Source organism: Hibiscus syriacus, unplaced genomic scaffold (assembly GCF_006381635.1).
Source record: "Hibiscus syriacus cultivar Baekdansim isolate YM2019G1 unplaced genomic scaffold, ASM638163v2 tig00111022_pilon, whole genome shotgun sequence".
NCBI classification, from domain to species: domain Eukaryota; kingdom Viridiplantae; phylum Streptophyta; class Magnoliopsida; order Malvales; family Malvaceae; genus Hibiscus; species Hibiscus syriacus.
The window spans coordinates 2,250,421-2,276,328 of record NW_024062956.1 but is presented as its reverse complement, the minus strand read 5'-3'; the positions used below and the strand labels follow the sequence as shown (position 1 = coordinate 2,276,328).

The 25,908-nt window shown below is 36.0% G+C and overlaps 1 protein-coding gene and 1 pseudogene across 1 annotated transcript; both read right to left on the bottom strand.

Moving 5' to 3' along the window:
• Window positions 1-1,757: 1,757 nt before the first annotated feature.
• LOC120150240 (mitochondrial fission protein ELM1-like) lies at window positions 1,758-5,542 on the bottom strand. The gene is made up of 10 exons (XM_039162928.1): window positions 5,224-5,542; window positions 4,779-5,002; window positions 4,395-4,491; window positions 3,793-3,942; window positions 3,544-3,670; window positions 2,930-3,042; window positions 2,771-2,834; window positions 2,606-2,699; window positions 2,396-2,504; window positions 1,758-2,169 (listed from the first exon to the last, which is right to left on the bottom strand). The coding sequence occupies exons 1-10, from the start codon at window positions 5,404-5,406 to the stop codon at window positions 2,068-2,070; spliced, it is 1,263 nt and encodes a 420-aa protein (XP_039018859.1). The 5' UTR covers window positions 5,407-5,542; the 3' UTR covers window positions 1,758-2,067.
• A 1,011-nt stretch (window positions 5,543-6,553) lies between these two features.
• Window positions 6,554-19,989, bottom strand: LOC120150578 (annotated as a pseudogene).
• Between the last annotated feature and the right edge of the window lie 5,919 nt (window positions 19,990-25,908).

The following is a 25,908-nucleotide window of genomic DNA, read 5'->3' as shown; positions in this document are numbered from 1 at the left end:
CTATCACTTGTCATCTCTATCCATTTTATCACATTTTGTTTCAAAACAAATCTCTCAACCCACAACCAACATCACTAAATCAAGAATAACTCAATTGAACTTCACCACCACAAACCACCATTTCATTATTCTCACCCTCTCGACCACCTCCAATTCACTATCATTGAACCCCTTACACACTCGAGTATCATTTTAATCCCTTAAGAATCCCTCACTATCAAACTAAACACAAATCTTAACGTTATTCTACCATCATTAATAACAATAAAGAGAACTAAATAAAGCCGAGAATCAACTACAACTTTATCCTATCAAATCAAATTGTGAACCATTTTAATACCCCCAATGAGTTAATATATATCGCCTAAACTAAGATTCAACCCAAATCTTGAACTAAACATAATATTGTAGCCATCAATAACAGTAAAAGAGGAAAAATGAAGAAAAAAGAAAAAGAGATGGACAACAATGAGAATATCACCATAGCATGCTTTGACGTTAATTTAACGATGAAAGAAGACGTACGGAAACAAAGAAAGCTGAAGAGTTTCGACATAAATTCATCAACTTTGGGGTATTTTTTTGGGTTAAAAGAACATCTGATTTGTGTTCGGAAGGTGAAAGCTAGTTTATATAAAAAATTTGGGGTTAAATGGTCACCATCAACGATTGTAGACGATGATTGGGTATGAAAAATGATGTGATGGTCGATGGTGGCAACCGATCACATTATGTACAAATTACAAAGAAAACTAGAGGAATGAAAAAGAAAAGGATTTTATAGAGAATTCAAAATGATGTCGTTTTTGTGTGGATTTGAGTTTTTCAAAATGCAATCGTTTTGATGCTTGTGTCATGCATAACACCGTTAAACAGTTAACGACAGAATGACTAGAATACGAGTAAATCGAAAGTTCAGTGAATAGATAAGAAAAAATAAATTTTAGTGACCAAAATAGGAGAAAAAGAAAATTTAGTAATGATTTATGAAATTTACCCATATTTTTCTGATGCGAATGAAGGTTGCCTGATAAACATCAAAACCCAAATTGTAATTTTAGTGGTCATAAAATTCTTTCAAAAAAAAAAGGAAAAATTTGTCATAAAAAGTGGTTTAAAATTGCCCCCCAACAACTCAACCTTATCCCAATTCGAATCACCGTTTTAAAAAGAAACGGTTATAAAAAATAATATTTTATATTAAAAATAAGGGTAAATTACACGTTTAGCATCTAAATTATCAATTTTATTTCATTTTAATACCTAAATTTTTATTTTTTTTCAAAAACATACCTAACATTTATTTTTATTTTTTTGTTAAAAACTTAACGAACTACTACATGTGGTATTTTTATAGATAAATTATATTATTCATCACTTAACTATCTTCTCACTCCTATTTTAGTCACTAAAGTTTAAAAATATTCAATTTAACTACTCAACTTTCAAATTATTTATATTTTATTCGTCACTAATATTTTCAATATTATAATAATATATACACAATTGTATAATAATAATAATATATGATATTTTATTTTAATAATATATAATAAAATGTTAATATAATTAATATTATTTATTATTTTCAATAAAATAATATATAATAAGTTAAATTTAATGATCTACAATGCAAATTAAAGGATGGCCCTACCATTGCTTCATAGTTAATCTGTATAGCATCCATTCCTGTGATAAGAAGGCTGTTCCAAGGGCAAAAGCCAAAACAGAAATGGCACAAGGAAGAAGACAAATGAATAACAAAAGGGAGGGATGTTGTCAAATTTTTATTTCATCAGATCTGTTTTTCAGGTGTATAAATCAAACAATCCCATAAAAAAAAAACAAGGTAAATTTATGCTTGCCCCTCTCTTCATGCTTTACAATCCGGCCCTAAATAGCTAACACTTTCGTTCTACATGTAATGCATCTAAACATCCCTGATGGAGAAGAATAAATTTGAAGGTGGTACTTGTATATGCGATTCAACAAACCCAAATTTCATGGCTTCACAAGTTTCAATACTACGGAAATCAACAGTGTTTACAACAACTATCAATACCTTCATTATGATCTAACCCTCCACCCTCGCTCGGCAAGTGCTTCACGCACCTGACTTGCTGCTTCTGCTGTGTCGTTGAGAGGAGGATAGCTCCAACTTTCTGCAATCTAAAAGACATCCAAGGAAATAGTTCATATAATTAATCCCAAAGGATTTTCATTAGTTGATATACTCTAGTTATAATGGCGTAAAAATGGCAAATAGGTTAGGAATTAGGTTCAATTCAGTCTGGTGGTCATGTGTAAATGTAACTTTATCCGATCTTACGAGACTGTGGACAGTAACAGGATGGAATAAATGGAAATGAAAAGATGCCATTGACTATTTACTCACATCTTCAGAACCTGTAAATGGCCTAACCATTCCTCGCTCCCTCAAAGATTTATGGAAGTCCGATAGTTTCCTCTTACAACGCTCTCCCCCCATAATGTAAACAGGTTTCCTGCATGGAACCAAATGTGAAAGATACAGTTTTCCACTGAATAGAATGTACAGTCCAAAGGGTTCGACATGTTCTAAAATACAAGTAAAGGAAGATCATACCCCGTACTGCAAGCCTCACTTATCAGACTGACTGAATCTGCTGTGATGACAAAAGCATCCGCCCAAGCTAAATGCCCCATATGTGGATTTGGTTCTGAAAGTCATATAAAAACTCAGTAAAGATTATCCACATTTTAATTTTAAATTACATTTAACTGAACATACCTTGACCGTCCCAGATGTAAACTTTTGGATTATCAGCAAGTTCTTTCACAATGACTTTTGATACCTGTAGGCCAAATTGAAGGTCAAAACTACGTAGTATCTTAAATCATCACAGAAGAAAGTAAGAGAAATTATGAGTGAATTGTCATTTATTAAAACCTTTTCAGGTGTCCTACTGCAGAAAGATATTCGGACTGTCCCACAGCTTGAAAGGATACCAAGAAGATAGACAGTTAACTGCTTTGCAAGATCTGCATCATATCGACAGTGGCCTGTAAAGATGGCAGACAAAACATACATATCAATATTTATGCATAAGGTTAAAAGAAAGGAAGAGTGAACAAAGAATAAAAAAAATTTATTCTAGTTTCTAATAGCAAGAGATTAAGAGAAAAGGAGACCATGCATCAAATATTTTTTTTCTTTCTCAAGATCATAAAACAAAAACTACATCCTAATCCAAGTTCATGAAGTAAAAATGTTCAGCATCATGTAGTTATGCATATATAGAAAAGCAAAAAAAAAAGTAAAAATGAGGATGAAAAGACTAAGTTTGAATATTATTGTGAAGTAAATCACAAAAAAAAAACCTAACCCAGATCAAGATCAGTCTATATAATGTGCATCAGCTATAATCGGGCAAATACATTGTCCACATCCCTAAGAGAAAATAGCAGCTCCAAGCATAGTGGCATCAGAGCGAACGTCTACAATAAAGTGTAAATTCTACTGGGACATGAAAACATCAGTCTCAAAGCACAACGAAAAATTACGTGTAGGCCAGCCGACGTTAACCACCAGTAAGGGTTTTGGAAGAGGTGCAAACTCATCATGCCACGCTGCAGCTGTGTTGCGGAGTGTAGCAGAATCAATTTGATGAAGAGCTCCCAAAGTGAGTATCTGATGTAAAAAGTTGAAAATAAACCTACCTTTAGCAGTAGACACAAACTAATAATTTAAGCAAAGATAGGGTTCCCAATACTAAGCAAATAAAATTCCATAATATAGACTGAAATACATACCACATGCCTATCAGGAGGTTCACGAGGAGTAATCCACCTGTGAAGAAACCGAGGAACCTGTGCTTTTCCTTCAGGAGTTAAAGGATAGAAGTCATGCCGAGGGGTGATCACCAAATCAAACCTATTCAATTGTGACCTAGGATGTTGTATCTGCATTATAAAGGAATTGCAAAAAAAATGATACTTAGACATGCAACCACATAATGTTATCATACGCTGGAAACATGACAAATGAGTTAAATGACAACATGCAACAAAAGATCTTTCTTTAGGCTATAAGATTGAAAGAAGCTAACGATGGCACAAGAACAAGGAGAGTAGCATAGATAGTAGATACTACATATATACAAGATTAAAAGATAGCTTGGCAAATAAAAACTTCAAATGTGGCTTTTTCAACAAAGAAAAAAAAACATAGGGCAGAAGTTTCTAAAACACTATTCTTTTCAGTAATGCGATTTCCAATCTTCATTACTTCTAGTCAACTCATTCTATGTTCATCCTATAAAGCCTAGGAAGGTATAAACATAAAAGGAATATAATGGTGCACCACATGATTGTTAGGATAAAAAGTTGAAACAAAGTTAACGCCCATTACAAACCTGAACGACAAAAACATTCTCTGAGGCCAAACGTCTTATAGAACTTGCAACTGAAATGGTGTCTCTTCCGGATGCAACAACCAACAAAGGACCATCCCTGGGAAATTTTATCAAACAATTCATCAGTATCCACAAGGGATAATCAACATTCAACAAAAAAGCACCAGATTGTATACTGCAATAAGACGAATATGGATTCAAATTATCAAGAAGAATAATAAAACACCAGTATTTACTATCAAACCATTCAAAAGTACCCACACAAAATAAAACGTTCAACAGAAAAAAAACAGATTTTACACTGTAATTAGTTAAACTTGGATTCAAATTGCTATCCATTCCATATAAGCATTTTCAATAACCAAATGGTGAAAAACAAAGTACTTTTCAAAAGTCTGGCGTGCCATGTTTACGATCTGCTTAACATCAGCTTCTAAAATAGATGCCAAGCCAACACTTCCACCGCCATTTTCTAGAGGTAAAGGCGCATAATTCCTCCGTCGGCAATAAATTTGAATCAACCGGATGAGATAATCCAACTTTTTGTGAAGACTAACTGGGAGACAATGAAGCCAGTCGTGTATCCCTCCTCTTGGTCTCGTAACTCGCTGCGTATCAGTACAACGGATAATCAATTAATCAAATAGTAACAACTTTGAGATCAATTCTAAAATGAACATAAAAGCAACTATCTTTTTCCAGTAATTATTTAACAGTTTTATAGTAATCAAAAACAACAAGGTAACCCTAAAAATTAATATTAAAGCTATGACAATCAGATAAGGACCAGCAAAGAATTAAAAACTAAAAATTAATAAAATGGTCTTACATAAAGAACATGCTTGTCGTATAACCCGAGTGCTCTGACCAACCCAATACTCTGGTTCTCGGATCCGGGGGAGCCGTTTCCGATGATGACGGCGCGTCTGATTACGCTGTAAGAGCCGTCTTCGAAGATATCCGGCACTCCTACGGTGGTATTGGGAGGTTCCGGGAGGCGTATCGGTCTCATCGGAGTTTGGAGTCAAAAGTACAAATTATATATTGTAAAAGGCATATAAAGTAGAAATTGAATTATTGAAGAAGATGAAGAATATGGCTTATGTTGGCTGAGGCAACTGACAACAGCAAGTCTTGAGGTTGTTTCCTTTCCTTTCTATTCTTTTATTTTTTTTATTTTTACTTTACAAAAGGATTATCAATTTTTTTTATTTGAAAACAGCAATTTTCTTCTTTTTTTTCAGAAACAAATAAAGGTAAGCAATAGCCAAAAAGAAACATTTAAGACTTTGAATCGACACATATTCCAAGTTATAATTAGTTTAAAATCATTTAACTTTCTGACACCTTAACCAATAAGGATACATACTAATACACGTTTACTTAATAACATAAGTTGAGTAACATAATTTTAGCAATATATTTTCGGATCAGGGTTGGGTCGGTAAAAAAAATTGTCCCTCCTCGTCCTGTGCCCGTCTCTAATATTCTCTCTAAAAGTTTTGGTGTTCGAACAACTGCGTGTCTGCATTGTCAATATTTAAGAAAGATTCTGAATATGTAATCACCTAGGCTATTCAAAAAAAAAGTTTTTCTTAACTATCGATATTTGATTTATTGATCGATCGAATCAGATTGAGTATTATAAATATCCATTTATAACACATCTCTTCTAACTCAATCGCTCTATTCACAAAAACATGATTCAAACTTCTAATATTGCTTAAATAAACTAACCTCATCTTCCAAAACTTCTATCATCATACTTTGGCTGCAAAAATTGCTGCTTCAACCGCCCATCTTCCCACATGTATACAAGAATTCTTGTGTGGGGACCCTCACCTGTTTCAGCAAACGCATGGCTTCCCACTTTTCCCTATTCATGATATTGGCGGTGGAAATACATATATTTTCCTTGAAATGAAGTTCGCCAAAGATTTCATTGAATGTATTAAAAGTTTGTATTAATATCAGAAGCAGTGAAGGAATGACGAAAAATGTAAAAGTTAAGTGATCACATCATTAACATTACAATGTTATCAAGTATAGATGATGTTACACAAGGTTCAGCAAACCACTCTATCTGTCATCACACAGGGAATACACTCCCAATCTTGTTAGAGTATCAGTTAAAGCCTAACCGGTGTTATCAGTATCCTTCAACGCCCTGCTTTGACGCGTTTGCTGCTCCGATTGCGCATTTCTTTTCGTATTTGCTTGGGATGGTTCATTCCGGTGGTATCTTTTTCACTGATGAAGGTATCAACCGGAGCTGGTTTCTCTTCAGAATGTTCTTTATCAGAGATTTGTTTACGGACAGAGGGTATCAGACCCTGATCTCCATTCACTCTCTCTCGATTATCGTTTTCTCCATCTCGAATGCAGGAGACCGAAAGCCTCCGACCTCTATCATCATTGAAAGGCTCCGGATGGGATGCCTATGTAGGCTCTACCAATGAATCCTCTCTTTCTCGTATGGTTCTCAAGATAAGTGTCCTGAGAAAGTTCATAATCTGGACCGCATACATCAGTGCGGTCAAAGGATCATCCATCTACAACCGAAATAAGCCAAAGTCCATAAGAGACTGTCGTTGAACCAGAAAATGAGGGCTTTACTAATGAAGTACAGTGTTTGGGGTGCTAAATGTTGTAGACAGTCACAGGCACTCACCTGACTCATGTTTGGTGCGAAAATCACGGCAATATTACGTGCGTTCATCTTGTTGAGATGTTCATGCTCGACAACATCAGCCGTGAGATTGATGGCCCAATCAAGTAAAGCATATTCTGTGGGAGGTAGAAGTTTTGCAAGCTCAAAACACTGCTCTTCCGTCTGGCATTGCATTACTTGTTCTGGGTTTAAGGAATCCAAAACTCCACTAGGAAGTTCTCTGAACCAAGCCTAAGAGTAACAAACATCAAATTAGCGTATTGCATTTTGAAAAGAAAAAAAAGGTAAATTTCAAAGAAGATACGGTTGAAATCATGTTTCCAGGATGTATGTTGATAAGAACAAGCAAAACATGCATGCATATGAATAAAGAGAGTGAGCTCAACTTTCAAAGAGTTGCCTATTATGGTTGACAAGTAATTTTCACCGCTCGAAAATGCAAATTTGCCAGAATCATCCTAATGAACATTAACACTGATATTCACAGTGAAAAGGGATAACTCAGGTTGAAGTGTTATAGCAATGACTGCCCTATCCCTCCTTTGACGGAGGAAGGGAAACAGACCAATGTGATCATAGATAATTGTCCGACCAGAAACCGGAACTTAACTTGGTTGATGAACTGTCACTTTCAAGCCTTGGAAAGGGTGGTCATGTTCAAGAGATAGGGCTTTCCCAAATTATGTACCCCAAAGGCTAAGGGACATCCATAGTTACCAAAATGAATAATATAAATGCCATTGATGTACCTTAATTAGTCCAGCCAAACAGTGTGCATCAACCCGGTCTGGAACTACTCCATCATTTAATTGTTCTCTAACATACTCCTGACTATTTTCTCCATTGATTCTCAAAATCCCTTCTGCCTGCATGTGAAGTCATATAAATCTTTAAAAGATTCATTTAACTTGAACAAAACCAGAAACGTGAGAACAAATTGACATTGAGCAAAGTGGAAATGCATATTGAAGAGAAAGGATGAACAGATAAAGAAAAAACCTGCAGGCCTCCTTGACCGTTCAAACGCCATTGCATTTGCAAGAGTATCGTTGGCACACTGTTGCCTCTCGAGTCATAGGATAACTGCATCGATTCCGTTGAAACTCCAAAGACAGTTGCACTGCCAAAAACAGGAGAGAAAACAAACTATGACGTCGATTGTCAAATGTATGTCGATACATGCGAAGAATTTCATAGGAGTTTCATGCAGAAGACTAGGCAGTACCATTGCGAGTTTCGAAACAATAAAATCAAGTTTTTAAACATCGGCCATGAATGTATTTGCATGTGCCTAGCAAATCCATCTCAAACATTCATTTAGTCCTTTCTAACCATTCATGCCACATCTTTACCAGAGAATAGAAGAGTAATGGACCTCAATTGTAATGGCATTTCAGCACTGACAAAAAAAATCAGTGCAATTGGATAAGCAAGAAAAAATGGCCATGTTTTACCTAGAAATTAGAACTGAAACAACAATATCCAGCTTCTCATATAATTATGTTTCCTTCTAAATAGTTCAAAGAACTTGATAGGCTAATACAGCATCATAGGTAGAGAAGTTCCTGAATCTGATCTAATGTTATCAGAATTGCATTTAATAAATTATAATGGAGTCAACAAAAAGAAAAATGCACTTGTTCAACACATGAATTTCACCTCCATTTCATAATTTAGAGAAAGTAATACAACATCATCTTGAAAACAATAAAACTCGGAGCACATTACTTATGATTAGGGATGGGCATGGGTCGGGTTTTTGGTTCACCCGACCCGACCCGACCCGAGAATAAGGGGTCCTCCACCCGATACCCGACCGAAATAAAATTTCACCGACTCGAACCCGATCTGATACATAACTTAAAAACTCGACCCGACCCGAGTTAATTTTTTATTTAATAAAACAATTAGGCTTCAAATCGCGGTCGCGATCGCTATCGCGTTTTCGGTTATTTCGAATTTACCGTAATTGCAGCCGTCGCGGGCGCTATTGCGGTCGTCGCAGACACTATTGTGGCTGTCCGGGGTCTCTCTTTTCCGTTTCTCTCTATTCTTCACTTCTTCCTCTTCTTCTCCTCCACCTCCTCCGGGGTCACCGCCTGTTACATAACAAATCCATCCCCGTCACCATGAGCGCAGGTTAAGGATGTCCGGGGTGAACAGGATAAGACATTTTCAGAAGAAGTAGAATTGTTACCGCTTTGAGATAAAGGGAAACGAAGGACCTCTGTCATGGCAGGCAATGTCAATAGCTCCTTTATGAATATTCAAATTTAAAACACAAAAAACCCAGAAAAATAATTCTATTTCCTAGTAAAACCGGGATTGTTTTTGGAGAATTGAATCTGCAATTAGATTAATCAATGATGATGAAAATGAGTGCAGCTTGAAGCTTGAGGTTGAAAAGGCAAACGTTAATGGCTATCTGCATTATGGGGATATGGAAATGAAGCTCGTTTCTTGGCGTTTTCAGATCAATCATGGAATGGTGATGGAAAAACAAATGAAAATTCTTTTAAACAATACAGTTCAAAATGTAATATATTACGATCCCCCCCCCCCTTATTTTTATATCAATCGTGTTTTAGTAGTTGTTATGTAATCATGTTTATTATTATTGTATCTATTTTAGAACTCATCAGAAATTGGTGTTTTGAACAGAAAAAAAAGATCATAATTTGTTGTTTACAACTATTATTTCTTTGTATATGTTGTAATCCATATGATTTTAAGTTATTTCTTTGCTTAGACCAAAAAAAATTGAAAAATATTTAAAAAATAGAAAAAAGTATTATTTCGCTCGTTAAAAATCAGGATTAAAGAATATAGGGTAAATTATATGTTTAGTACATAAACTCTTACTTTTATCCCGTTTTAGTATCTAAACTTTTATATTTTCTAAAATCATACCTAATGTTTACTTTTTGTTTATTTTGTTTTGGTACCTGTTAAAAAATTTAATAACAAATAAAGATGAAGAAAAACTGAGCATTTATTTAAGAGAAAATAATCTCAGTGACCAAAAATCCCATATAATATACGATTTTAACCAACGTTTTCCGGATTTGTCAAAATGACCAACAAAATCGCAACGCGATCTCCATTATCGCAAATCAGTTTCAGATTCGCAACGCGATTATGACTATCGCAATGCGATTTTCTAATTTCGCGTTGCGATTTTCTCAATTCGCAATGCGAATAAGTAAATCGCAACGCGAATTTGGAAAATCGCAATGCGATATTGACTATCGCAACGCGATAATACAAAATCGCAACGCGATACTGACTTTCGCAATGCGATTCTGACTTTCACAACGAGATTCTGACTATCGCAACGAGATAATACAGAATCACAATGCGATTTTCAAAGTTCGCAACATGTTTTAGTTTCGCAACACAAATTTTTTGGTTATATATCTACGCAGCAGCAACAACTCATAACCTAAATCCCTAAATCACAACTCATTCCATCTCCATCTATCACTCTCTCCGGCGACATCCGTTCCTATATCCGTTCCTACATCCTTCCCCATCCGGCAATAGGTCTTAGTTTCGCAGCTCGTTTGTTTAGTAAATTAATTTACAACCATGAAATCATCTAATGTTGATCATGTTTGGATAGATTTGTGTTTTGGAGGGTCATGGGAGAATGTTCATGGTGTTTTACAATATATGCCTTTACCCATGAATCTTCAACTAAAACTGTCATTAAAAAAGTTAACTTATGAAACTCTAATGTTACGTGTTTCAAATAAATTGAATTTAGAGCCCCTAAGTGGATTTAGGCTATCTTATCAGAGAAATGGTAAAGTTTATTTGTTAACCGACAATGAAGATGTTGAACGATTCATTGCTTATATTAGTGTTTCAAGTGATGATGTTACATTGTATGTTGTTGAACCTAGAAGTAGTATTGTTGGGTCAGTAGCGGGTAGTAATCAACTAAGTTTTTCTCAAAACCCACAACCTTTCTCTAATCCAAATCCCAATTAACTTTCAGCACCAAATTCCGGTTTTCGTATTGACCAATTAGACGATGATGAGCCAACAGAAAAAATTGTGAGTACTAGTCAGTATTCGAAATTTGATATTGGTCAATACTCGGATTTTGATGATGTTTCAGAAGAAGAAACAGACCCTGCGTGTAATGATTTTGATATTGGTCAATACCCGAATTTTTATGATGAAACAACCGTTGCCGAGGAAGATGTTGATGATAATGAGGAGGAAGTTACGACTGTGAATGAACATGTTGAACATCCATTCTGTAATTCATATAATCCTGAAGAAGAAAAAGAAGAAGAAAAAGTCCCCGAAGAAAAGAAAATGCCACGGGAGTATAACTGGAATATGCCAGAATTACTTCAGATACCGGAAGAAGAGTTGGTAAAGAAAGCAGTTGATTGTTACACAAAAGTTATTCGTATCAAGAAAGATGATTGTTTTGATACAAAGGAAGACTTGAAGATAGCTTTGTATACGAAATGTGTGGAAGATGGCTATCAACTAAAAGTTAACAAATCAAGCAAAGATCGTTTCGAAACAAGGTGTATGATTGACAAAAACTGTACGTGGCGTATGATTGCAAAGAGGATAAAAGATTGCGAAATGTTTCAAGTTAGAACTTTTATTGATAAACATACATGTTCAAGAACCCAAGTTTTTCCTCACCATAGACAGGCAAACAAAAAGGTGTTGGGTGGTTTTCTGGCTGAGTTAATGTTTTTGAATGGCAGGGTATATCGGGGACATGAAATTATGACTAACATGAATGCTTGGTTCAAGGTTAGTATATCATATTCTCAAGCTTGGAGAGCCAAATGTTATGCCTTGGAATTGTTGAGGGGGTCGCCAGAAGCATCGTTTGCCCAACTGCCGGCTTATTGTCACAATTTAAAGCTGAAAAATCCTAGGTCGGTAACTCATATCAAAATAGATAGAGATGGACGCTTTGAGTTGCTATTTATCGCCATTGGTGTTGCGGTTAGTAAATCAATATAATTCTGTTGACTCTTTTTTGTTAGTTACATGCATTTCACATTTAAATGATTATATTTCTTGTGTATATTATTTTGTAGATTCGTTCGTTTATTACTTGCATGCTCCCAGTTATTATAGTTGACGGAGCACATTTGAAAGGTCGATACCTTGGAGTAAACTTATTAGCAGTAGCCATAGATGCTAACAATGGGATATTGCCAATAGCTTACGGGGTTGGCAAATCTGAAACCTCTGATTCATGGACATGGTTTATGGGGAATCTTAGGGATTGCATAGGTCCTATTAGCAATCTGACAATCATATCCGATAGGGCAAACTCAATTGACAACACTGTTAGAAGGTGTTTCCCAGATGCTTTTCATGGACTTTGTGGTATTCATTTGTATAGAAATCTAAAATCAAAGTCTGCTGGTATAAAAAAGCACAAATGAACATACTGGAAGGCTGTAAAAGCTTATCGGGAAGTGGATTTCAATAAGCATATAAACTGTTTAAGACGTGTTTTGCCTCAGTGTGCTCAAACACTAGAAGATGTCGAGTTTGAAAGATGGTCAAGAGTACATCAACTTGGAGCAAGATATGGTTTCATGACGTCTAATAGTGCAGAATCAATCAACGCTCTAAGTCGTCATTCTCGGAAATTACCCATTACTATGTTAATGGAGTTTTTTCGAGCCTCTATTCAACAGTGGTACTACAAGAAAAGAAACCATGCAGGTATTATTTCTTTGAATTCGTAACTTATCATATATTTTACTAAGTATTATTTATTTAAATTTACAGGAACATTGGAACATCGTGTTACACCATGGACTGAAAAAAATAACGAAACGTGTTGTGAAGTCAACGTCATGGAGAGTTGAACCATGTTCAAACACTTTGTTTGAAGTACTGGATAATAACTTAAATGGGCTTGTCGATCTAAATGCAAGGACGTGTAGTTGTATGAAATGGCAAACATCTGGTTATCCGTGTGGTCATGTTATAAAAGTTGCTCTTCATCTAAACCAAGATGATTCAAGCACATACGCTATGGATTGCTACACTACAGAAGTATATCGACAGACTTATGCCGAGATTGTCTACCCTATTCCACATCCTTCTGAGTGGGACATACCAGATGACTTACAAACAGTTTTGCCACCAGCCATGGACAGAAGGCTACCTGGCCGACCAAAAAATCATGATCGTATACCGTCTAAGGGTGAAGAGAAGAAGAGATCGACATGTAGTCGGTGCAAGGAAAGTGGTCATACAAGGTTGACATGTGGATCACCAGTGCCATCACAATCATCTTTTCCTCTACCAAAATATGGATCATCATCAAAATCCAAAGCTCATATGGTGTCAAGCAAAAGGCAATCAAAATCGCAATCATCTTCAAAATCCCAATCACAACCGGCTTCACCTTTTGGGACTGTTAACTTAGGTGATTTTTAAATGCAAACATTGTATTATGTGTATTTTATGTGTACACTTTTAACATTTTCAGTTAGATATGTATTAGTAACTTGAGTTTGAACATTGCTATGATATGTTCAGTTGTTATCACTTATTAGACATTCATTTGACTATCGCAACGCGAAAATGGCTATCGCAACGCGGAAATGGCTATCGCAATGCGAAATGAAAATCGCAATGCGAAAATGAAAATCACATTGCGATTTTCTCGTTGCGATTTTCATTTCACATTGCGATTCTCTCGTTGCGATAGTCAGTTTCGTGTTGCGATAGTCTGTTTTGCCTTCAACATAATGCAGATTGAAAATCAACAAATCAACTATTACATTTCAATCAATTAAACAAACACAAATAAGAATTATGTACACATCAATTAAACAAATCAACATTTACAAATCATTTTTTACAAATCAATTAAACAATCAAAAAATAATAATAATTCTTATTTCATCATCAATTATTGAATCAATGAATCAACTTTTGCACCTGTACATCCATTTCACGCAGTTCACTTAAGGATTAACCTGCAGAAACCAAACATTTGCTCAAACAAGACTTCCTACACATCTAAAACCTACAAACAACAAATTATTGAATTCTAGGTACTTAACCAAACATTTTCAAACCAAAAGGAGTATATATGTTAACAAAACTTGCATTTGACTTACCAATTAACAATGGATACTTTCATAATGTGGATGCAGGTAGGCATCGTCTCGAATATATCGCTCTAGCCATATAATGCTGAAACCACAAGCCTACTGCAGCTCTATCTCTATCGGTGGGAGGTAGAAACTCTGTGCTTCCCGTCGTCAAACGCGCCAAGGACATGCATACGAGAGGACCACAATCCCCTCTGGCTCCCGGCGATTGTTGTGGCGCGGTCTCGTCTCTGACAACTGTAACATTTAACTTCTTTGGCTTCTTGTGTCCAGAATGAGTCCAATAATTAATCCCATCCAATAATTTAGCCAAATGAGAGCTCCATCCCTTGATAATATCTCTCAAATCAGACAGTGATATGTAATTTACCATGCTGTCATATACTATTATCTTCAGGGATGGGAGCTGAAGTTGGACGAGAAGCCAATGACGACGTTCCAAAACAGGGATAAACATCTGCAATCATAAGTAATAATTTATTTATTTGCGCACTTATTTATGAACACCTTTAAAAAATTTAAAAAATAAATACTAACCTTATCGACCTCCCACTATGCAGGATAAAGTTTAGCTTGTCCACTGCCCAACGAAAATGATTCATCTCGTTGATTCTTCAAGTGAACTGCGTGAAAAGCCGCCGGCATTATTGTATATCGCGATTTTTTTTATTTTTCCTAAGTTTCCTTATTATTAGAAGACGTGAAACCCACGCATCGATATGCTGTTTTACAAAAAAAGACATATATTAGTGAATTACATTAATTTTTAAAAAAATTAATCAAAATCATATATAAGACAAATATAAGACTTACCTCCCCATCGAAATAGCCACTGTCTTCAACCCCTAATAACACACCCCACCAAGACCGATTAAGCAACAAATACATCTCATCATTGAGTATGCTTATGTCAGTGTAACACCCTTGGCTCCGCTGATATAGATAAAAATCAACTGCGGTCTTAGCCCAAAGGGTATTATCCAGAATTGTTTCCGGTAGTTGTCTCCTCTCCACTTCAGATACCGGAAGGGTACTAGCCGGTAACTCATACGAGATCCAACTCTCATCCATCATGTCCGGTAACGGTGGGGGTTTCTCAATAATTCGATATATTACCCCATGTGAATCGGGCTCTGAAATGGTGGGAGGGACCTCTTCAACGATGACAGTGGCCTCTTGAACGGTGGGGGGGACTCTTGAGGGATGATAGGGGTCTCTTGAACGATTGGAGGGGACTCTTGAGGGATGACAGGTGAGTCGGGCTTCTTCTTGCGGAATCTTCGCACCATTGGGGTGAACGGAGACGTAATAGCACGTGCACGCCGTCTGATGCGTGAACTCCGTCGTGCAAGAAAAACCCGACGTAAAGCATCCACCTTATCGGGCCGCTAAAAAAAAGTAATACATAAATCAGTAAATAAACAGACATGATATTAAACAAAGACAAATATGTTTCAAACTTGCATTGTATTCACTCAAGTCATTATTCTATCATAGTTCACAAAATGCATCAGATAACATTCCAGAAGTAAACACTTATATAAACATTTAAAAGGACAACATATATAAACATTCCAGAAGAAGAATAGTTTACTTTCGCAACACGAAACTTAAAATCGCAACGCGAAAATGACTATCGCAATGCGAAATGAAAATCGCAACAACAAAATCGCAATGCGAAATGAAAATTGCAACGCGAAACACAAATTGCATTGCGATTTTCATTTTCGCGTTGCGATTTTGTCGTTGCGATTTTCATTTCGCATTGCGATAGCCATTTCCGCGTTGCGATAGTCATTTTCGCGTTGCGATTTTAAGTTTCGTGTTGCGAAAGTAAACTATTCTTCTTCTGCAAATTGAAACTTGAATGAATTGTATTACTTCAACCAAAAGACAAAACCAAAAACAAATACTAACTTCACAGGGTTAAAGAATAAACAGTTTAGCAGTATTGGCAGTAACCGAATGAATTTACTAAGCAATCTAAGTGAAATGGTTAATCTAAGTAAAATTACGAGTAAATTTATCATCAAGTTAAATATGAAAAATCTTAAACTTACTTCGTTGCGTAGAGTATGAACCTCATTCTGCAACGATGCTACCATCTCACGTAGAGCGGCTACCTCACCACGTAAAGTAGACACCTCAACTTGCCATGCACCATCGTCTTTGCGTAAAGTACCGACCTCCTCACGTAAGGCATTGACCTCATCACGTAACTCCCCTAACTCATCCCGTGGAGGTGGAGAACAGGGAGATAAACGTCGTGGCATCTTTGACGGTCACCTATCTTGAGGTGATGGTGGAGAAGAGGCTCGATGATGTGACAGAATAGGTGATGGCTGTCGTTGTGGATGTGTATAGTCGGGTCGATCAGGTGATGGCTTTGGGTGAGGTGATAGCTCTGGGTGAGGTGATGGCTCCCAAAGTGGAGGCTGCTCATCATCCGTTCCATCAAAAAAACTCTTACTAGCTTGCCACCAATCAGTGGCAAGTTCAGCTTCCGTGGGTGTCAGCCTCTGTAATGAAGTGTTGGCCTCCTAACAATATAAAAGCTCAAACAAAGTTAAACGTGTACTAGTAATAACTTGTTTATAAACATATGGTAGTATTTATGTTAACTTACATTATTTATTGTCGTATACCGTAGTAAATCTTCTCATTGCAAGGTCCGTTTCCTCTTCCATGAAATAGCTCTGGGAATATCATTTGAAGTTTTTATTGCATATGTCTGCATGGCGGAAAAGGCCTCAAATATCCAAATCTACAAACAATATAATAACAAACATTAGTAATTGTTAAATAATTAATTATAATTTTGGAAACATTATATAAAAATTCTTACCTTAAAGGCCCAAATAAAGCCTGTCAAAGTGTATTTAGAACCATCGCCTTGCAAACTTTTTCGATCATCCAAGGCAGACGATAACTTATTCCATATAGCTTTCCATAAATACGAACCCCACGGAAACAGGTTCCACGCATTTATGTCTTCTACCAATTTAATTAGATCATTCAGAATAGGTTGTCTGGCCTCTCTGCCTAAAAAGTCGGCATGCAAAAGTATTAGAAGGCATACTCGGACAACATCGACGTCATCCATCCAAGTAAAACTATCTTTCTTATTCAATAATCTCGTCAAGTCTTCCACTTGTAGATTCGGCCTCTCCAGCTCAGGAAAAACCCGGGATAGCCATGATGGGCGGGTAATATGTCTAGTGTACCGACCTATATCATCGTGTCCGAAGCTTAGACCGGTGATTAAGCAAAACTCCTCCCGCCCAAAACACGTATACGCCGGTGGAAAATCAAACCATATCTCTTCATCACGACGTTGTATAGTATCTGGTAGATCGCTAGTCATGGTTTGAAGAAACAGGTGTGTCAACATCGCATCTCCACCGGGATGTTGTACTTTCAGCCATGGCCCGAAGCAAGTATCCTCAAACATTTTTCTTTGTGCAGGTGAAAGCTTCGACGCAATTGTTTTGGTCAGGCTTACTTTATTTCTTAAGGTCAATTGAGCCGAATAAAAGTTCTACAAAAACAATAAACATACTAAGTTAGAAATACCAAAAACTACACTGTGAAGATATACCAAAAACAATAATAAACATAAAGAGTAGTAGTTTATTCTTCAAACTTAAATTTGCAACACTGTGAATTTCGTATTTGTCTTTGTTTTTTGGTTCAAGTAATGCAATTCATTCAAGTTTCAATTTGCAGAAGAAGAATAGTTTCTGAAATCGCAACACGAAAATAAAAATCGCAACACGAAAATGACTATCGCAACGCGAATTTGACTATCGCAACGAGAGAATCGCAAAGCGAAACTAAAATCGCGTTGCGATTTTGTCGTTGCGATTTTCATTTCGCGTTGCGATTCTCGGTTGATTTAATAAGCAATCTAAGTGAAATGGTTAATCTATTATTGAAATTACCAGTAAACTTATCATCAATTTCAATATGAAAAACCTAATAATAATGCAAAAATTTCAAAATGAAAATAGTTAAAAAAAAACTAACCCTCGGTGGTTGATTTGGTTGATTTTCCATTTCTGATTGTGAGGGTGGCTCTGAGAGATGGAGATAGACGGATTTCGCCGGAGATGGGGACGGATTTCGTCGGAGATGGGGACGGATGTCGCCGTAGAGAGTGAGAGATGGAGATGGGACTGAGTTGTGATTTTAGGTTTTAGGTTATGAGTTGCGATTACGGGATATACTGTGGACGGTTCAGTGTTCCAATATATTAATATTCGTGTTTGGAATTTGTAAATAAAATACGCGTTGCGATACTAATGGCGCTTTGAAAATCGCATTGCGATTATGTATTATCTCGTTGCGAAAGTCAGTATCGCGTTGCGAAAGTCATTATCGCGTTGCGATTTTGTATTATCGCGTTGCGATAGTCAGTATCGCATTGCGATTTTCCAAATTCGCATTGTGATTTACTTATTCACATTGCAAATTGGGAAAATCGCAACGCGAAATTGGAAAATCGCATTGCGATAGTCATAATCGCGTTGCGAATCTGGAAATTGATTTGCGATAATGGAGATCGCGTTGCAAATTAGCGATCGCATTGCGATTTTGTTGGTCATTTTGGTAAATCCGAAAAAAGTTAGTTAAAATCATATATTATATGGGATTTTTGGTCACTGAGGTTATTTTCTATTTATTTAAATGGTAAACAAACGTATAACCATGCCTTAATGCACATCAAATATTTCTAAAAAAAATTGTTGACTTTGGCTATAAAATCTCAAGCAAACTATCAAAATCAGCAGGCAATTACATCCTCAATCTCACATTTACAGTGTTTTTGATGATTATTTAAAGAGCACTGAACTGAAAATGAACAATAAAAAGTAAAATTGCATTACAGCAGCACTCCTTCGCTGAGGATTCAGTCGTTGTCTACATCTGCCAACTCGAAAGTGTCGGAGTAAATCGTAAATGCTCCACCCCAATAAAGCATACAATTCCTGCAATAGTAAATGAACAATAACGGTTTCGAACAACACCTTTACTGCAGTTACGACAATAGCGAAATCTTACCTAAACAGTACAACCGGTTCATTCAATTCATGATCCTGCCACATCTGAAACACAGTTGGTGAAACACATATCAGATACGATATCATGTATGTGTATGTGTTTTGTGATTGTAAAGAACATACCACTTTCAGCCCAACCCGTTCCCAACATTGATTGCAATAGACATTCAACACCGGCGCACCGTTCCTATACACACGGTTATATCTGGAGCATCGAGCCGCACATTGACACTGTATATCAATGAAGCAGGAAGATTATTAAACTATACTGAACTATTGTTACTTTCATATGAATATAAATGAAATGAAAAAGATGTCTTACGGTTCACGGACGTTGCATACGACCACCTTTAGTACCTTTATATTCATAAAAAGTAATAAGAAAAGTTTCGAGGTGTCAAAATGTTCTTGCAAGACAACATCAGATATCAGTATCAGTTAAAGAAGTATTAAGCAGTGAACTCATACAAAGAAAGCAGAATCAAGAACTAAAGTTGGGGTAGTAAAAGATTCATATAAAGAATAATGAGAGAGTTGATATATACACATACAGTGTTGATGTTGTCATTGAGGATGTGGTTACTGCAACACATGCATGAGAAGAAACGATGGCTACTATTCCTTGGGAATCGAACTCTTGTGGGAGGTGGAGGTGAAGTTGAGTCACTCGACATATTGGAATCGAAAAAATGATTGCTTGTTTCAGCTGAGCCGGGAGGTGGAGTCGAGTCAGTCGACATACTGAACCAGGAAAAATGATGGTTTACTGCGATCTTAGACGCTTTCTGGTGTTAAAGTGGCTCTAAGTCAGTCTTAACCACGTCTACGTCTTTGTGATAAATCAACTCACTTAGCGATGAACAAACCCACTAGGGCAGAAGTAAACACACTTGAAGCTCTTCAAAGCCAATAAGAATGAACAGGGTCGTCTTGTAAATTTTGGTGGTCCTATGTCATAACGGTAAAATAGACCTTTTAAAACTAAAATATTAGATATATAAAGAAGTTCACTAATATTTTAAAATTTATTATAACTATAGGAAAACGTCAAATAGTGGTAAAAAAATATCTTCATGTAATAATGTGGGTCTTGGACTTGAAAATTCTTGGGTCAAACATCATAAATACATATATATACAAAAGACTTAAAAAATTTTAGAGGCCCTTACAAAAATTAGGCCCTGTGCGGTTGGGCAGCCCGCACAAGCTCAAAACCAGCCCTGAGAATGAACAATTTTGTGGAAAGTAAACACTGTCGAGATTATCTATCCACAAAGAGAGGCAACAAAACACAAAGGCTTAAGACCAAAAGAGAAACAAAGCTTGAAAAGTTAAGTCACTCGGAAACAAAGCTAAGAAGCTTGGAAACAAAGGAACAAAGTCACAAGAGATAAACTTAGATCTAACGGTCTAGATTGGATTACATCAATGGCTCAGATTGAAATGAAATTCTACTAGAATCTTATATTAAAATTTTAAATTCAAACAAAACATTATCTCTTCCAATTTAAGTATTTATCTCATTAAATTATGAGATAATTATTCCTTCTAGAATCTTCCAAGGAACGGGCCAAGTATGGTGGTTGAATATACTAATTTTTTTTATCCATATTATTATTATTAATATTATTATTATTATTATTATTATTACTATTATTATTATTATTATTAATATTATTATTACTATTATTATTATTATTATTATTATTATTATCATTATTACTATTATTATTAAATATATTAAATACATATATAAATTACAGGCCAATTACAACTGGACCGGCCCAGTTACAAACCAACTAGAACCAGTCCAAATTCAACCATAAACCCTCAATACTTGGGTTTCCAGTTAGGGTTTCCTAACCCTAATTTACCCAGCCGCCTCAGCTCACAGCCGTTGGATCTGGCACGATCCAACGGTCCAGATGGTTCCAGAGAGAAACCCTAGGGTTTGATACCCTAGGGCCACGCGACGCCGCCCCAGCTTCTACGCGGCTGCCGACAGTTTTCTCGCCGCCTCCGCCGCTGCCACGTCCAGAAGGAAGACTCCAGAAGATCAACGCCAGCCGTCCATGCAAGGCTACGGGGTGAGTCACCACTGGTAGTCCGGTGACTCACCGAGGCCCCCTCTTCGGACCGGTCTGAGACGAACACCGGTGGTGGCTATAAAAGCCACCACCCCATCTGCGAAGAAAAAAAAAAGAAGGACAGAGAGATATAGAACGAGACAGAGAGACAAAAAAAAAAGAATAGAGAGAGACATAGAAAAAAAAACAGAGAAAATACAAACTAATACCAACGATCTCAGCAGCAAGAAAACAAAAAAAAAAAAAAAAAAAAGGAAGAAGAGACTTACCGAGGAAGCCTCGACCACGGATCTCGCCGGATACAACAAAAACCGAAGGTATATTTGTAGATCTGCTCCGATTGGGAGTCGTTTAACGGAAAAAAGTATCGGGACCGTCATTAGGACGGTCCGATCTACATTTAGATGTAAAAAAAATTTTTCTGGCCACCGAAGACGGTGGTCGGCGGCGTTGGTTGACGGCGGATGAACGCCGGCTAACGGCTGCCGGCCGGCTGAGCTTCTCTCAGTTTAGAGAGAAGACAGAGAATTCTTCTCTCTGTTTGAGAGAAAGAAAAAAAAAGGAAGAAGAAATGAAATGGCTGGCCCTTCGGGCCAGCCGATTTGGACTCTTATAGTCCTTCCCGAACGACGTCGTTTCGGGAAGGACTATGCGCATAATTATGAAATAGTTAAACCCCGTCCGCAGTCCTTCGTATTTGTAAATTTTACATTTTAGTCACTAAATTAAATTTATAATATTTTTAATTCAGTCTTCGAATTTTAATTTCTTTTATTTTAGTCCTTCATATTAAAATAATATATTTAGGATAAATTACAGATTTAATCCCTTAATTTTAATAAATAATATTTTAATCCCTAGTTTATATTTTTAATTTATTTGATTCTAATATCCAAATTTTAGATAATTTTATTTTAGTCACCAAATAAATAAAATAAGGAAATAACATATTAAATCCCTATAATTTTGATTAATTATGAATTAGATTCTTAATTTTATTTTTATTATAATTTAGTCAGTTATTTTATATGTTTTCATTTATTTTATTGTTTTTAAATATATTGTTTTAGTAGTATTTGTATTTTTATTTTATTATATTGTTAAATATTTTTATAAATATATAATAAATAGTAATTTTTAAATATTTATTTTTAATATCGAAGAAAAGGACAGTCTTAATACAACTGGATGTCCTATTCTGATATTTTAAAATTAAAAAGTAAACCATATTATTTAAATTAATATTTATCAATATCAAAGAAAAAAGCTGTCTTAAGGCACCTAGAAATTCTTTTCGGATATTTTTAAATAAATAAATATTTTTTATATAATTTTGAAATAATAGGATTATAAATTAAATATATTTTTGAATTTTTAAATTTTAATAATAGAGACAATTTATAATTAAAAAGTACCAATTTTGGGCGTTGTAGGGGTGCTAATCCTTCCCTAAACGTAACCGACCACGAATCCCTTTTTATTATTAAAAAGAACGAATTTTTGGTTATAAAACGCAGATCAGTTTATCTTTTAAATATGGTTTTCTTAAAAACTCTTTTAAAAGATAATTTTTAGGTATTCGACCTACCTGATCCAAAAGGCCGATGGCGACTCACAAATTATTTTCAAAATTATTTATTCACATCAATTTCCCCGCCAAATTTAATATTTCGTACCCGGACGAAAACTGGTTACGACAGCTTGGCGACTCTGCTGGGGACCGGTCAAACTTTTAAAAATTTAATTATAAATTGTCTCTATTAGTTACAAATTAAAAATTTATATATTTAATTTTTAAATTCTTTCTTTTCATTCTTTTTATTTATTTATTATTTTTATAATATTTATATGTTTTATTTTATTTACAAGCATTTTATTTCAGTATTTATTTTTCTGTCAAAGGTTTGAACATTTCTCCTCACACACAACACTTGCATTGCATTACATAAAGCTCTATAATTGAGTTGTCCCTTTTAAGTGTAAGTGAAAGCGACGTCTTCGTGAGAATTTATTCTCCGTGTCAGACCTAGCAAGTAACTTTCGGGGTTCATATGCTCTATGTCTTCGTGAGAATTTATTCTCCGTGTCAGGCATAGAGAAATGTATCCCCTCGAATTGAACTCGATCCACTTTAGTCTGTGATGGAATAGGATTGAGGGTTAGCAGCCTAAGGGGGCACTAACAAGGACAATTCGGGTACCTTGATTCTTAGATCTGAAACCCTACATATAAAAAACCTTAGAAACTCTTCCAATCCGAAGTCATGCCAAAATTTTGTCCAAAATAGGTGTACACACAGGAGAAATGAATTCTGTCCTTTCTGTTAATTTATTTATTGTTTAAGTTACATGTTTATTTAAATTTTTTAAATTCAGAAAAGCATGTTTAAATAAAGAATATTTATGTAAATATTATTATTAAATTTCTTTATTATGTAAACTAATTGATTTTCTTTTTGTGTGTTCTTTATTTTTCTGTTTGCATTGCATCATACAGGATAAAAGACATTGATCCTTGTGTTAATTGTCTCATTGGAAAGCCTACATCTATGGATAAAAAGTGTTCAAGTCAAGTAATTCTAAACTCAGAAGTAAGACAGTGGGCTGAAGATTTACAAAGACAAGAAGGAGATAGTCTGCAGGATGATTATGTATCTGACTTGGCCAGTTATGCTTCAGTTTCACTAAAAAGAAATGATATGCAAGATTTGCGAAGCATTTGGGAAAGTTGGGATTCAAACAAAAAATTGCAGTTTTATCAGACTTACGGAGACATCCCATATTTGCTCTATGTTGAAGTTGATGATGAATTACTCAGAGCCCTAGTTCAATTCTGGAATCCAGGGTACAATTGCTTCACTTTCAATAAGGAGGACTTGGTCCCTACTATTGAAGAATATACAACTTTGTTACATCTTGAAAGTGCTTTGGAGAATCGAATATATTCAAAGTCAATTAAAACTCAGCCCTTTCGAGTTAAATTAGCAAAGATTGCTGGGGTACGAGAAGAATGGGTAGCATCCCGTACAAAACAAAAAGGCGAAAGCGAAGGCATTGCTTGGACCAACATCAGAGAGCTTATTCAGAGTCATCCAGACGCTAAAGTACGATTCGATCTATTTGCTCTGGGTATATGGTATGGTCATATTCCCAAAAGTATTGGGATATATTGAAGCTGCAGTGGTAGACTTGTTTGAACAGCTACCGAAGAAGATTAATCCTGTTTCTGCCATCCTAGCAGAGACCTTCAGATCGTTAAATGCTTGCAGAAGGTTAGGAGGTGGACGATTCTCAGGGTGTACCCAGTTGCTATATGTTTGGATCCGTAGTCATTTCTGGAGGACGGAAAAGGTTTCATACCGACGCTTCAATACGGATTACTCACCATTAAAAGAATTTCTAGAGCAGGAATGGCCTAAAGAAATTAAGAAAGATATGTGGATTAATGCCTTTCGAAATCTGCAAAGCAATGACGTTGTTTGGCGAGCCCCGTGGCAAATACAAAGGGAATTCTTTTACAGGTGTGGTGATTACAACTGGATAATGCTGCTCGGATTATGGGGAGGAATTGGATATGCACCACTGCTGGTTATAAGACAGTATGAAGGTCGTCAATTTGTACCTGTCACTGCTGGACTACAGTCATCTGTGTTCGCATTTCACAGCAAAAATTATAAAAGAAATATCATGGAAGCCGTTACAGCTTGGAAAACAACTTTTTGTATTCGAGCTAAAGCAGTAAAAGAAATGCTAACTCCTGATTATGAAGATTGGAGATCTGTCAGAAAAAACGAAAATATTCCTCTACCAGATCAAAATGAGGATATCTCTATGGAAGATCGCATTAAGGTGGTTCCATCAGAGATTGAAATCTTGAGAGCTGAGTTTGAAGCAGAAAGAGATAGCTGGTCGAAAGAGTTAGAGCAAATGAGACAAGACAAAGCTATGTTGGGGGTTGACATTGACTTTCATTCATCACAATGTGCAATGTTGAGAAAAGATAAAGAAAAAGGTGAGGATGAGTACAGAGCCTTACAGAAAAATTACCAGGAGTTATATAAATCCCGAAAAGCATCAGGACCCAACCAATCGACGGTACAGATGACCAGAGAATTGAACATTGAGAAAAGACGAGTTGAAGATCTGAAAGGAAAGAATAGCCGTCTACTCAAAAGTCTGGAAAAAGGAAAGCAAAAAATGGAAGATTTCGAGGTTGACAGAAGAGAGCGAATTATAAAACACAAGGCTGAACACCGCGAGATCATGAATGAAATGCAAAGAGAAAGGGATCGAGCCAAAGATTTAGAAGAGATGAAGAATGACATCTTTGATAAATTTGAAGGCGAGAAAAATAGCATGTTCAAGGGATTTGAATCTGAAATGAACCAGTTGATTGCTGAGCTTGAAGTCAGAGGCCAAAAGATGGAAGAATCCAATGTTGAAAAGGAAAAATGGGAGCTGGAAAGGAAAAATTTCAACACCAGACTTGAGGTAGAGCAGGAAGTAGCTAGCAATTGGATGCAAAGATGCAGAAACAAAGATGTTCAAATCCAGAAGCTTAATCAAAGAACGC

Bases quoted from the DNA above. Each gene is read 5' to 3' on its own strand.
- LOC120150240 (XM_039162928.1), bottom strand. From the start codon at position 5,406: ATGAGACCGATACGCCTCCCGGAACCTCCCAATACCACCGTAGGAGTG. The intron at 3,943-4,394 runs GTTTGTAATGGG...TTTATAATGCAG, and splicing joins AGAATGTTTTTGTCGTTCAG to ATACAACATCCTAGGTCACA. The intron at 2,170-2,395 runs GTGAGTAAATAG...GATGTCTTTTAG, and splicing joins CATTTACAGGTTCTGAAGAT to ATTGCAGAAAGTTGGAGCTA.